The 14344-nt window shown below is 35.0% G+C and overlaps 1 protein-coding gene across 4 annotated transcripts in view; it reads left to right on the forward strand.

The window, feature by feature from the left end:
• USO1 (USO1 vesicle transport factor) overlaps positions 1-14344 on the forward strand; it is a 71106-nt gene that overhangs the window by 17724 nt on the left and 39038 nt on the right. For 2 of the 4 annotated variants that reach the window (XM_037050947.1, XM_037050950.1), the window contains exons 4-8: positions 1635-1708; positions 3513-3524; positions 10130-10230; positions 10589-10691; positions 10845-10900. In XM_037050947.1, the coding sequence (XP_036906842.1) occupies positions 1635-1708; positions 3513-3524; positions 10130-10230; positions 10589-10691; positions 10845-10900 (346 nt within the window). The remainder of the gene's footprint in view (positions 1-1634; positions 1709-3512; positions 3525-10129; positions 10231-10588; positions 10692-10844; positions 10901-14344) is intronic. The other 2 variants (XM_037050949.1, XM_037050951.1) reach the window with 1 other exon arrangement.

Below are 14344 nucleotides of genomic sequence, written 5' to 3' on the forward strand. Positions count from 1 at the left end.
CTTTCCTATTCGTGTGCCTTTTATTTCCTTTTCTTGTCAAATTGCTCTAGAACCTAGAACCTACAGTTCCTAGTTGGGTAGAGATGGTTAGAGGGGATATCTCTGACTTGTTCTTGATCTTACGGATAAAACATTCAGTTTCTCACCATTGCATTTTCATAGATTCCCTTTGTCATTTCAAAGAAGTGCCCTTCTATTCCTAGTTTCTCAAAAGGCTTTTAAAAGAAATCCCTCAAAATTTCTCAAAAACAAAATGATAAATGATAATGATTGTAAAATCCACTTTGTTTGAGATTTACATCCTCTCATTATGACCCCCTGTGTTCCTCATCGGTGCTTTCACCTACCACACCTAACCACTCATGTTCACCGATCTCTACGACTGGGGTCTGATTCTTGCTTTTCACTCTAAATGCCATCATCATCCATCTTGCTTTCAACATTTGTGTTTATCAATGACTATAAAATATTATACTTCTTGTTATAATAAATAGTGCATATTTACCAAAAGGTTTTTTTATAGTTTAGAAAATAAAGTATGGAGCAAGGAAATAAACTCTAGTAATCCAAGTAGAGATAACACTATTATGTTTATATAAACACTATGTATATGTGTCACAAAGCATATATATAAACATAACACATCTATAACATTTCCTAGGTTGAACTAATTTTACTGGTTTTAAAGTGAATTTATTTTACAAATTTATAGGAATTTTTCAACATATAAAGACAGATAAATATATATTTTGCTAAATGGGATCATTCTGTACATTAATTTTTATATTCACCATTTTCCTACTGGCATTAAGCCAAGGATATTTTCATTAAACATTCTTTGAAATATATTTTTATTGTTGCTTTATGTACGAATTAACTATACTATTTTTGTTGTTATTGGACATTTAGCTTGCTTCTACTTTTTCACTATTACAAATAAACTTTTACCTATACCACTGCTGATATCATCTATGATGGCCTGAGGGTGGTGGCCAACAATGTTGCAGCCCACAGTCTGGGCAGTCCCAGGATCCCTTTAATGGTTTCAGAGAGTTCTCTAGCTAAATATTGGTGCTGGTCTTTGGGGCAGTGGCAGTCTGTCTCATCAAAAGTTATTTCCACTGTGTGTAATGTTTTTTTGCTTCTTTTTGTCTCGGGGTGGTTTTTTGAGGGCTTTGATCATCACGGCACAGGCAGAAGGCACTACTTCAGTCTGGGCCTGTCTGTCCTGTATGGTCAATTTCACTGTAATCCTCAGACGTTCCAATGACCAGTGCTTGGGCGATGTCGATGTCATTACAAACCTTTTTTGGAGACAGGTCCAGGGGGCTGGTCTCGGGGCCCTGGGCAGACATAGCACCGACTTCCCCAGCTGGTGCACCTCAGGTATATGACTTTGATCTTGGGATCAAACTCCAGCAGTATGGTGGAGACAACTGCTTGGTGTTGGATGACCTGGGATTCGGGACCACCAAAGAAAGTTGCCCCTTCACCTCCTCAGAGCCAAAAGCAGGATAAATTTTAGAAATAAAATTAATTTTTCATAAAATTTTGCTAAATAACTGACTAAAAATGGTCCTAACAGTCCATACTCTAACTAACAATGTATAAATGTAATAATTTCTTTTTTCCAGATCAGATTCTGAAATAATAGGTTATGCTTTGGACACACTATATAATATAATATCTAATGATGAAGAAGAAGTAGGTAAGTTTCTTTCACTGTGTTTTTTGTGTATAAACTTAACTGGATTGTACTAATTTTGCTGGTTTTAAAAGTTGAATTTATTTTACAAATTCATTTATGTGTTTTTCTTTTTGTTAATTTTTTTAATCAATAAAGGAAAGATATATACTTAGTTCCAGAAAAGTATCTTTAAAATGATTGCCTTGTATGTCATTTGGAAATAGAATTAGATTCTTCTCTTTTAAAAAATACCTGTCAGAGTGTTTGGTTTTAGGTTAGCACTATGAATATTAGTAATTTCTGGATTTAAGTAATCATTTTTGGCTATTGATTGAAAATTAAACATTTTTATTTATATGTTATCTGTTGAGTAGTGTGGAGAGTTTTTCCATAATAAATACATAAAAACTTTTACCATAGGACTCATGTTAATTTATAAATAACAACAATTTGTTAAATTTAGAAAGTTTTTTTTACATTGAATCTGTTTGCTGTGACATATGTATGAATCAGTACATTTCTTTGTACATCCTTCCTTTCATGTTTCAAGTTACTTGCATACTAAAAATGAGGTAGTATTTCATTTACTTTATTTTATTGTCAATGTGTGAAACACTTGACTGGAAGTGTATATACAGTCTGTCTGTGTATTGTAAGGAAACACACGCATTGAATGGCATTTCACAGTGACGTTGGAGAGTGCTGTCCTCACAGCAGATTGGCTGTCGCGGTGGGATATAGTGGGTTTTTCATTATTCTAGACCGTCGGAATGATGGACAGATGCATGCATTTTATAAGTCTAATTTGTATTGAAATCATAGGATCTTTTAAAATTCTGAGTTAATGAGTCAGAAAGAAATGTAGATGATACTGAGTATGTAGTGTTTTATTTTTTAATAAAAGTAGAGCAGAAATATGTGGAAATATTAACTTCACAGAATATCAGTAATGGGAGCATTTGAAACTGGATTGTGTTGAATAGTCAACAATTTCTTAGACTTAAAATTTTTCTTAAATTTTATTTCTCTGTTATATCTAGCTTACATTTAACTTTATTCATTTCTCAGAGATGAAAAATCTTTAGTAAACATAATTTGGTACCCATGGAAAATGAATCTGTCAGTCAATACACACAAGAAAATACTTTGAGGAAAAAGATACTTATTTTTCTAGTTATTTCTCTAATAAAATTAGGTGTAACACTTGTTATAATATGTTAAAAGACTTTCCGCTGTTTCAGATTAGAAATTTATCTCTTTCTAGTTAGTGTATAGCAGATGATTTTTGTTTTAAGAAATCATGTAGCAGCAATAATCTTTAGTTAGGTGGTTTCCTTTGTCATAAATTGATAATAATCATGTTTGGAATCCAATTTTTTGTTTCTCTTTATGTATTGGGGCTCTTTATTTGTAATTTAATATCCAAAAAGGACCCTTTGTCTAAAACAAGATAAATAGTTCAGTAGAGAAACAGTACTAGAATCACTTATTTGAGGGAAGATTAAAATAGGAACTTAAATTTTTATCAAAAGGTACTTCTTACCTGACATAATGAACTTCCTCTGAGTTATTTACCTTGGAAATATTTTATAACCCTTTAATTTATTGAAAAAAATCTGCCTTATCATACTGAATATATAGTATATGCTGTATGTCTTTTGCTATCAAGTAAAATGAATGTGAGTCTCTTCTGTCAAAAGATTATATTGCTTATTTGACATTTTAAGCTTTTATTTATTTTATTCTACATAAACTGTTTTCATCATCACCCATATTTACATATTTATTTATTTATTTATTTATTTATTTTTGTCTACCTTTTCAGATGATGTTGAAGGTAAAATACTGTATTTACATGTGCATGATGCTTTGAGGCATACATTCTGGTAATATAAAAGGACACTGTCAAGTGATGCTTCTTCTGGCTCGTAGATCGAGATTCGTTTCACTGTATAAGAGTTCCTTAATTAAAAAAGGAATATCTGATCATTGTAGAACAATCAATTTAACTTACTTTTCATGTGCTTTCTAGAAAAATTTGAGATAATTTATTTAAAAATAAAAATAGTATTTGAATATGTATACATACATCTGTATGCATATGAATTTTACCCATATACAGTAAGAACTGGAAAGTTTTTCAGTTCGGAGAATACTTAAATGTTGATATTGTCCCTTTAAAATTATGCATGTTCAATAACATCTGGTTACTAACATTTTTAATAGTAATTCATAGAACTCACCAATATTGTATTTCTTTTTTTTTTTTGGTAGTCTGTTTCAAGTTCCATTTACTTTTAACATTCATATTTCTTTAACTCATAATTTAAGTTACTAAGTTTTATTTTATTTTGTTTTACTATTTTTTCTGAGGTCCTCAACTTTTTTAAATAAGGAAGGGAAGTCCTGGCTGGGTGGCTCAGTTGGCTGGAGCATCATCTCATACACAAAAAGTTGCAGGTTCCATCTGTGAGGAGGGCACGTACCTAGGTTGTCATCCAGTTCCCTGTTGGGGTGCATACGGGAGGCAATTGATGGATGTCTCTCTCTCTCTCACAGCATTCCCCCCACCCCCCAGCAGAATCAATAAACATATCCTCAGGTGAGGATTTAAAAATAATGAAAAAATAAAATAAAATAAGGAAGAGAATATTCTTATCTACAGGCAGTTTAAAATGGTACACAACAGAGTTGCCTACACCTAACAAAAAACTAACAAAGAAACTAACTTATTAAGGTGTGTAGTATTACCTTTTGTGACGTTTGAGTCCCTTGTTTGAAAACAGAAAACACCTAAGCCCTATACCGTGATTCTTATGACAGTAAGCTGTTACCTGGTGGCTAGCACAGATCAGTAGTTATTTCTGCCATTGTGTCATCGTACTTGTGTGGAATAATAAAACTTACAGTGCTTTTATGTCCATTATCTTACTTGATCTTCATAGCAACCTTGAGGTATGTGGTATTTTTCTGTTTTCTAAAAATGGAAGCCTAGAGACCTGTAACTTATATACTGTCATCTAGTAAGTAGGATAACGGTATTTTTGGATACATTCTTTTTTTTCCTTTTTCTATATATTTCATAGATTTCAGATTAATAAATTACGGCCATTTTCCTAACTAGATTCTTTATTAAAATTTATAATTTACATAAAGAGTTTATAGAAAATGCAGACAAGCATTTAAAAATATAAGTGTACTTGTTTAACTAATTAACCATGGTACAAAAGAAGATAACTTAATATTCCCTTACTCTGAGTTAGGACAACTTTTTTAAAAAATATATTTTATTGATTATGCTATTACAGTTGTTCCATTTCCTCCTTTCATTCCCCTCCATCCTGCACTTCCCTTCCCACCCACATTCCCCCCATTTAGTTCATGTTCATGTGTTACAAATTCTTTAGCTTGTGTGTTTCCCACACTACTCTTGCCCTTCCACTATTTTCTACCTACCATCTATGATACTATTCTCTGTACCTTCTCCCCCTCTCTCCTCCTCCCACTCCTCCTGTTGCTAACCTTCCATGTGATCTCCATTTCTGTGGCTCCACTCCTGTTTTAAGTGCCTGCTTAGTTTGCTTTTGTTTTAGGTGTGGCTGTTAATAGCTGTGAATTTGCTGTCTTTTTACTGTTCATATTTTTTATCTTCTTTTTCTTAGATAAGTCTCTTTAACATTTCATATAGTAAGGGCTTGGTGATAATGAACTCCTTGAACTTGACCTTATCTGAGAAGCACTTTATCTGCCCTTTCATTCTAAATGAAAGCCTTGCTGGATAGAGCAATCTTGGATGTAGATTCTTGCTTTTCATGATTTGGAATACTTTTTTCTAGCCCCTTCTTGCCTGTAAGGTCTCTTTTGAGAAATCCACTGACAGTCTGATGGGAACTCCTTTGTAGGTGACTGACCCCTTAATCTCTTGCTGCTTCTAGGATTCTCTCCTTCATTTTAATCTTGGCTAATGTAATTATGATGTGCCTTGGTGTGTTCCTCCTTGGGTCCACTTTCTTTGGGACCCTCTGAGCTCCCTGGACTTCCTGGAAGTCTATTGCCTTTGCCAGGTTGGGGAAGTTCTCCTTTATTTGTTCAATAAGTGTTCCACTTGTTGCTTGTCCTCTTCCCCTTCTGGTACCCCTATAATTCGGATGTTGGAATGTTTAAAGATGTCCTGGAGGTTCCTAAGCCTCTCCTCATTTTTTTTGAATTCTTGTGTCTTCATTCATTTCTGTTTGGTTGTTTCTTTCTTCCTCTGGTTCACTTCATTGATTTGAGTCCCAGTTTTCTTCCCATCACTATTGGTTCCCTGTGCATTTTCCTTAATTTTACTTAGTGTAGCCTTCATGTTTTCATCTAATTTGCAACCAAATCAACCAATTCTGAGAACATCCTGATCACCAGTACTTTGAGCCGTGCATCTGATAGGTTGGCTATTTTTTGGTCGCTTAGCTGTACTGGCTCTGGGGCTTTGAGCTGTTTTTTCATTTGGGCAATTTTTTTTGTCTTGATATGCCTGTTATGTATGAGGAGCAGAGCCTTAGGTGTTCACCAGGGCGGGGCAGCTCAGTTGCTGAGTTGCGATGCTGTATATGGGGGCGGGGTCTGGGAGGGAACAGTGGCACTTGCTCTGCTCTCTGTCGGGTCTCAGTCACTTCCACCACTTCCTCCAAGCAAACTGGGCCTTTCTGGTGCTGATTCCCGTGTGGGTGGGCTTATGTACATTCTAGGACCCCGTGGGTCTCTCCAACGAACTCTCCTGTGAGGCTAGGAGTTTCTCCCGGCACCTCAATCCCCACAGATGTTTTCAAGTGGGTGTTTTGAGGCTTTATTGCCCCGTGCTGGGACCCTGGGTTGTGCAGTTTGTCTTGCTCCCCGATTTCACCTGGTTTTCCTGCACATCAATGTGGGAACGCCCGGTCAGCGGCCTTGCTCGAAGTGCCTCACTTCACATTCGCCACCTCGCTAGGTCTACCCGCTGCCACCCTGTGCCTGGGGTCTGCCAGTCACTGCCTGCGCACCCAGGGTCCACCCACTTCGGTCTTGCGCACCTGAGGTGCCTTTGAGCCCAGTGCCATCACTTTTTGTGCCACAACCCCTCTCCATTCAGCTGCCCGACTTTGCCCCACTTACCACTCTGGATGAATGTCTATTTTATCCCTTGATTGTCAGACATCCATACAGTTCACTTTTCTGTCAGTTCTGGTTGTTATTTTGTTTCTAAATTATTGTTTTTCTTATTTTGGTTGTGGGAGGAGGCACAGTGTGTCTGCCTACACCTCCATCTTGGCCAGAAGTCCAGGATAACTTTTATTAGAATACTTCTTTCTATAAAATAGTTTTATCCTCCATAATAGGAGTTAGGAATTTGATATGGAGTGGAGTTCTGAAAAGAAGGTCCACAAATATTTTTGAATATTGTTTTTACCTGAAAATATAGTGGTAAATACACTAGAAGAATAAATATATATACACACTTAGTTAAAAGCCAATCATATAAATAGATTTGAAATGTTTTCGGGGCTATATAAGGACTTTTTAAAAAGCAATCATTAATTCTGTATACCTGTCTTAGGTTTGTTTTCACTATAGTAACAATAGGCCATTTAGTTCTTGTTATGTTTTTTCATTATCTTACAATAGTCACTTCTACAGACTATAATAAATATAGCATATAGTATGTAAAACATAGGATGCAAAAATATACTTAGTTCTAGAAGTTTTTTAATAAGCATATTATGCATTGGCTGGTGTAGCTCAATTAGTGGATTTGAGTGCAAGCCTGTAAACCAAAGGTTCGCTGGTTCAATTACCAGTTAGGGCACATGCCTAGGTTGCAGGCCATTTCCCCAGTAGATGGTGCAGGAGAGGCAACCACACATTGATGTTTCTCTCCCCCTCTTTCTGCCTCCCTTTCCCTCTCTCTAAAAATAAATAAATAGTCTTTAAAAAATAAAAGTAAATAAAATTAAGTAAGTATATTGTTTGTCTCGTATCTTTGGTTACATATAAAAGAGGTATAATTCTTCATGGGTCTAGTTTTAGTTTATAACTTTTAGATATAATTAATGTAGTAGTTTATAGTAGTTTTAGCTTACTGTACTGCTACACCAAAGTAGCTAATTGCTTAGCTAATTTTTGTGGGCCTCTAAAGTTCTGAAGTGCTATTTTACACTTAAAGGAAGTAGAGTTTATCTCATTAGCAGCTTTTTTTTTTTTTTTTTTTTTAAAGAATAAAGCTTTTGTTCACTCTCCAAGAAAGGGAAGTGGCCTGGTGTAGAGAGACTCTCCAGCATGGAGGGTTGGGGGCTTTGAGTTTTTACAGGATTACAGTTGGATTAAAAAAGGGTGGAGGGCTGCTGTCATGTGGTCCCTGGCTGCATGAGGGGTTACATGAGTCCCACCAAACATGAGCTGTTAGTTTGTCACAGTTTTTTAAAACTGACAACATTAAACCAGAAGGAACTGTAGATCCTTGGAACAGGATCATACTTAAAAGTTTCCTTATACTTAAATGTTTGTAACCTTGCTCTCCTCCTTCTAGTCCCTTTAATCACATATACGCTTTTGTCACTGTAGATTACTTTACATTTTTCTAGAATTTTATATAAATGAAATTATACAGTATGTATTCTCTTAGCTTTGGATTGCTTTGCTTTTCTTGTCATCTGATTTTTTTCCATTTCTAAATTATATTAATATTAAAATCTCACATTTGAAAAAGAACTGTTTGAGGGATAATAAATAGGTTTGATCCTGATTGCCAGCTTCATTGATTTATAGTCACTGCCAGGAACAATATGTAGAAAAGGATTCTGATGTGCAGCAGATGCTGTGATCAGTTGGCTGTGTCTGGTGTGGGTTAGGGAATGAGGAGTAATGTATTTGTCATCTCTATATCATGTTTATAGTATAGGCAGACTTTAAATGATAATTTTCTTTGGCAGTTGTTGCTTCAGTAATTTTTATTGATCCTTTATACTTTTTTGACAAAGTACACTTGTCAAAAACAACAAATAGTTTAATCTAAAGACTTTTAAGTTTTAAGGACAAATATCAAATCCTATAAAGAGTAAATGAGAGCTTAAATGGCCCTAGCTGGTATGGGTCAGTGGATTGAGTGCCAGCGTGCGAACAAGGGGGTCACTGGTTCAACTCTGGGTCAGGGCACATGTCTGGGTTGCAGGCCAGGTCCCCAGTCAGGGGCACGTGAGAGGCAACCACACATTGATGTTTCTCCCCCTTTCTCCTTTCCTTCCTCTCTCTCTAAAAAATAAAATCTTTTTTTTTAAATGAGAGATTATATGTCAAGTTCTGATTTTATTGTCAAATAACCTTATAAGATATATATGTTAATTTTTTTAAAGAAAGACACTGAAGAATCTGCAACTACTGGTTAATTTTATAATATTATTTAACACAGTAACACTGTCAGTAAGGACTATATGTTCAGTGTTTTCAAGGCAGGGAGTTTTGAGGCATAATTTACATAGAATAAAATTTACTTCTTGGGGTTTTATCATCCCTATGTGTTTGGGCAGATACATACACAGTAATGTAACCATAGTCACATTAGAGATAGGATATTTCCATCGCCTCAGTAAGTTTCCTTGTACCCTAATTAGAAGTTTAACCTAAAAATGTCCTCAAGAACTGTCTTACCATATTTATATATTTAAAGAATTAAGATTTGAATTTTGCCATTTTCAGCAACATGGATGGCATTTCAGAGTATTATGCTAGGTAAAATAAGTCATGGAAAAGGACAAGAACCATATGATTTCACTCATATGGGGTATGAAATAAAAAGCAATAAACAAATAATTAATAAAAAAACAAACTCAGGCCCTGGCTGGTGTAGCTCAATGGATTGAGTGCGGGCCTGCGAACCACACGATCACAGTTTGATTCCTAGTCAGGGCACATGCCTGGGTTGCAGGCCAGTTCCCAGCAGGGGACTCACGAGAAGCAACCATACATTGATATTTCTCTCCTTCTCTCCTTCTCTTCCCCTGTGGAGATAAATAAATAAAATCTTATTAAAAAAAAAAAAACTCATAGTACAGACAACTTAATGGCGGTTACCAGAGGGGAAAAACAGGGAGGATGAAGAGGGTGAAGGGGGTCAAATGCATAGAGACAGAAGGAGATGAGACTTCAGGTGGTTAGCACACAGTAAAGTATACAGATGTGTTACGAAGTTGTTCACCTGAAGCTTATATAATGTTATTAGCCAGTGTTACCCCAATAACTGTAATAATAAAAAAGAATAGAAATTTATTTAAATGACATTGAAAATTATTTTAAGGATATGTTTTCCTTGGAACAGTTTGGTACTCGCCACACTATTCCAAGGAAATTATCGTTTCTGCCTAGTTCCCTCAAAAAAAGGAGACTTTAGCATAACAACATCATAGTGAAATGCTTTATCTTTGACTGTTACAGAAGAAAATTCCACAAGACAGAGTGAGGATTTGGGGAGCCAGTTTACAGAAATTTTCATTAAGCAGCAGGAAAATGTCACTCTCCTATTATCTTTATTGGAGGTAAATCAAGAATCTTGCTATTTTTTTATCTTAATAAGCTTCTTTTTGTTACTGTTGGGCTGAAGCATCATATACAATAGCTTTTTAAGATAGTGAAATTTGTTGGATCATTGCAAGAGATTCACATGCCTATTTTAAGACCTATATACTCTATTAAAATGCTGTTGGCTTATTTCCATTTTTACAAAGTACTGTTTATCTAGTCATTAACAGTGAATAAGTTTGATCAATTTGTATTAAGTATTTTTTTATTTCTAAGTTTGCTTAATTTTTGTTTATAGTTGTTTGTACCACTATTAAGTTGGTATTTCTTAATGTAAATTATAGATGTTAAATATTTTGAATTCTTATATTGCAGGAGTTTGATTTCCATGTCCGCTGGCCTGGTGTGAAGCTTCTTACTTCTCTCCTAAAACACTTAGGGCCTCAGGTGCAGCAGATTATTTTGGTTAGTCCCATGGGTAAGTGACTTACCTTCCTTACAACACTTTGATTTAAAAGTGAGGATTGTTCCTAAAGAAGAGGACTGAAATCAAGTGTAATACATTTTTTATGATTTGAATCACCATTTGTGTTTTTGATCTGCTAGTATTTTTCACATGTTTGTGTTCTAGGTGTTTCAAGATTGATGGACTTATTAGCAGATTCCAGGGAGGTTATACGTAATGATGTAAGTTAACTTTGAAAAAGAAGCCTCAGTGCAGCTTTTTTCTCTGTATGCAGATCAAATATCTGTTGACCCTTACTTATAGTCATAAGGAGTTGGATTTGGAAAATTGGGCTAATGCCAATCTTTCAGACATTTTTAAGTTACATACAAGACCATAGTATTTCTTTTTTTCCTGCCTACCTAGTATTCTGACTTAGACAAATGAATTTGCTATTCATATTTATGCATTCCACAAGTTTAGGATTCCTTCCATTCTCTTCTAAAAGTCTGTCTCAAGAGGGAGTAGAGGAAACATCCCTAGAGTGTAAAGTTTGCACATTGAACTATGTAAACTTAAAACATTGCATTTGGAATCCTCCCTTCATTTGATTGAACACATTTTCAGTGGTTCTTTCTTGTAATCTCTATTTAACTATAGAGCGTGATTTGCTCTGCAGTTGTTTTCCATTCTGATTTATTTTAATATTTGCATATAAGTTGAATATATTGTGTTAATGTGATGTTTTGTTACTTGAATATTGTTCTCTATTATTTACAGCTGTATCAAAACTGTAATATTTAACAGCAATTAAATTCTAGAGCTAGGAGAGCATATCACACTAATTTAATCTCCACATTACACTGAGATGCCCAAAATTCATGGAAACTAAGTGACTTCTTTGTTAGTGATGTCTTACTTATAATTGTATTTTGATTTTGAATCTGTGCCTTACTCATCCTAAGTGCTACTAAATATCATTTGGATTGATCTTGGCTTCACAACTGGTTAGCAGCAAAGCAGAGAAAAAACTGAAATGCCTTTGACTTCTAGTCCATACAGACAATTTTTTAGCTTTGCATTTAAAAATTTGTAGTATATATGTCAATGCAGTATCATGAGTGGTGAAATAACATAGTAATGTAATTCATGAGATGAGCGTGTTTATCTTTAATCTTCTTTTAAGAGTTGTTTTATTTAAATGGATACCTATTTAATGTGAGTATTTTTCCTTGACTAAAATATTACTGTTTATCATAAACCTTGTTTCTAACTTTCCCTCTTAGCCTTCAGTTTAAATAAGATGATATCATACAAACTAATAAATTCTTCCTGGGGTGGTGTTAGTATCATTACCATTTAGTTTCATTTCCAGATAAATTTTTTTTGTTTTGTATAACTAACTGTATTGTCCTGATTCTCAAACCATTTTTTTAGGTTTCTACTCTTCTTTCCTGCTCCTAACCTTGTTTATGTCATTTTTCATCAAATTTATGGTTAGGGATTAACTTATTTTTGGTGTAGCGTCTAAATTCTTGGTTTTTACATGCTTTCTAGTTATCTTTTCTTTGATTTCTATAAACCTGTTTATTTGGAATTCTTATGGATACTCACTTGTAACATTAGGTAAGGTTATATATTACACTATAGAGTGTTATATCAGCCGTAACATACCGCAGTTGACAGCAGCAACCAGAGGCAAGGAACTCAAACCTCTGGCAGTGATTAGTCTTACTCTGTGACTGCCGGGAACAATGTACTACTTTTCCCCCCTCTTTTATGTCTTTTGTTTTCTTTAGCCTTCTTTAAAAATTCTCTTTTCTTTCCCTTCTTCCTTTTTTTAAAAATAAAATTTATTTTTTTATTTATTTAAGAGAATGGGGAAGAGAGGGAGAAACATTGATGTGCAAGAGATACATCAGTCAGTTGCCTTTCACATGCCCTCAGCTGGGAACCTGTCCCATAATGCAGATATGTGCCCTGACAGGGAACTGAACTGGCAGCCTTTCAGTCTGCGGGCTGGTGCTCAATCCATTGAGCCACACCAGCCAGGGCGATCAACTTTCTAACTGATTTCAGTGACAGTTATCAACACAGACTAGCCTCTCTGGGAACATATTGGTAAAGATTTTTAGCCCCAGTTGTGTTATATTTAAAACATTGATCTGGATATAGAGAACTAGTTGTCATTTATTATAAGTGCATGACACTATCACATTTATTTGTTACTTAGTGCTTAAAAATTATTTTTAAAGTTTCAGAAAACTATTTATGAATTAACTACAAGTTCAGTTCTAAGTGATAGACTATAATTTCATTCTTAAATGAAATTAAAGAGAGAACACAGACAAACCCACCCCCCTGAATCCATCAATTTTTAAGATTTTGTTACAATTGCTTTATTTGTGCCTCTCCTCACCACTCTCCTTTGATTTTTTGACTGGAGTATTTAAAAGCAATCAAACCATCAGTATAATTTCACCATTACATACTTCAGTATACATGTCGAAAAATACACACACACTTTCTTATATGACAACATCATTGGCACATTTAACAAGTTAACAATGGTATCTAAGCCCATAGTTTGAATAGGATAACCATTACACATCCTGGTTTCCCAGTTGTCTCAGAAATGTCTTTTACAGTTGCTTTCTGCAAATCAGGATCCAGTCAAGGTTTCTCTCATTACATTTGATTGTTATTTAACTTAATCTAAAGGGCTTGATTAGGTTCCAGTTTACCTTTTTGCTAGGATATTTCCTAGGTGATCAGTGTACTTATTGCAATACATCAGGAAATGTGTAATATCTGGCTGTCTGACTTTTAGTGATCACTGGGTTTGATTCAGGTAGTGACAGCTGGAACCCTCCATTGCGAAGCTCTCTACCAACCTTAACTCAGATTTATCCATTTCATGTGATCATCCATTGATGGGCATTGCCTAAATTGGTTATTTTGTTAACAATCAAAAAATGATTTTTATAATTTTATAATTATTCCACATTTATTAAGTTATAATCTTACACAAAGAATTTACTGCATCAAGTAGTCTTATTTTATTTATTCTGAAATATATTTTATACATGAAAGAAGACCAAATAAATAAATTAGCCCTTTAGTTATGTTTTTAAAATAAGGAATTGGTACCCACTTACTTTCAATGACCAGTGAGCATACTTTTATTCTTTTTTTTTTTTTAAGATTCTTATTTATTTATCTTTAGAGGGGAAGGGAAGGAGAGAGGGAGAGAAACATCAATGTATGGTTACCTCTCGTGAGTCCCCTCCTGGGACCTGGCCTGCAACCCAGGCATGTGCCCTGACTGGGAATCGAACCGCAATCCTCTGGTTTGCAGGCCTGTGCTCAATCCACTGAACTACACCAGCCAGGGCTATTTTTATTCTTAATAGCATTTTAATGGATGTGTTTGATTAGAGCAATGTATTTCTTTTATTTTAACAGATTTTTTTATAATCCTCACCTGAGGATATTTTTACCAATTTTTATAGAGAAAGAGGAAGGAAGGGAGGGAAGCATCAATCGATTGCCTCCTATACACATCCCACCTGGAGAGCAAACGTGCAATTTAGGCATGTGCCCTGACCGGGAATCTAATCAACAACGTTTGGTGTAGGGGAGCAATGCTCCAACCACTGATCCACCCGGCCAGGGCAGCAACATAT

Source organism: Sturnira hondurensis, unplaced genomic scaffold (assembly GCF_014824575.4).
Source record: "Sturnira hondurensis isolate 20B ecotype Veracruz unplaced genomic scaffold, ASM1482457v3 Scaffold0007036, whole genome shotgun sequence".
NCBI classification, from domain to species: domain Eukaryota; kingdom Metazoa; phylum Chordata; class Mammalia; order Chiroptera; family Phyllostomidae; genus Sturnira; species Sturnira hondurensis.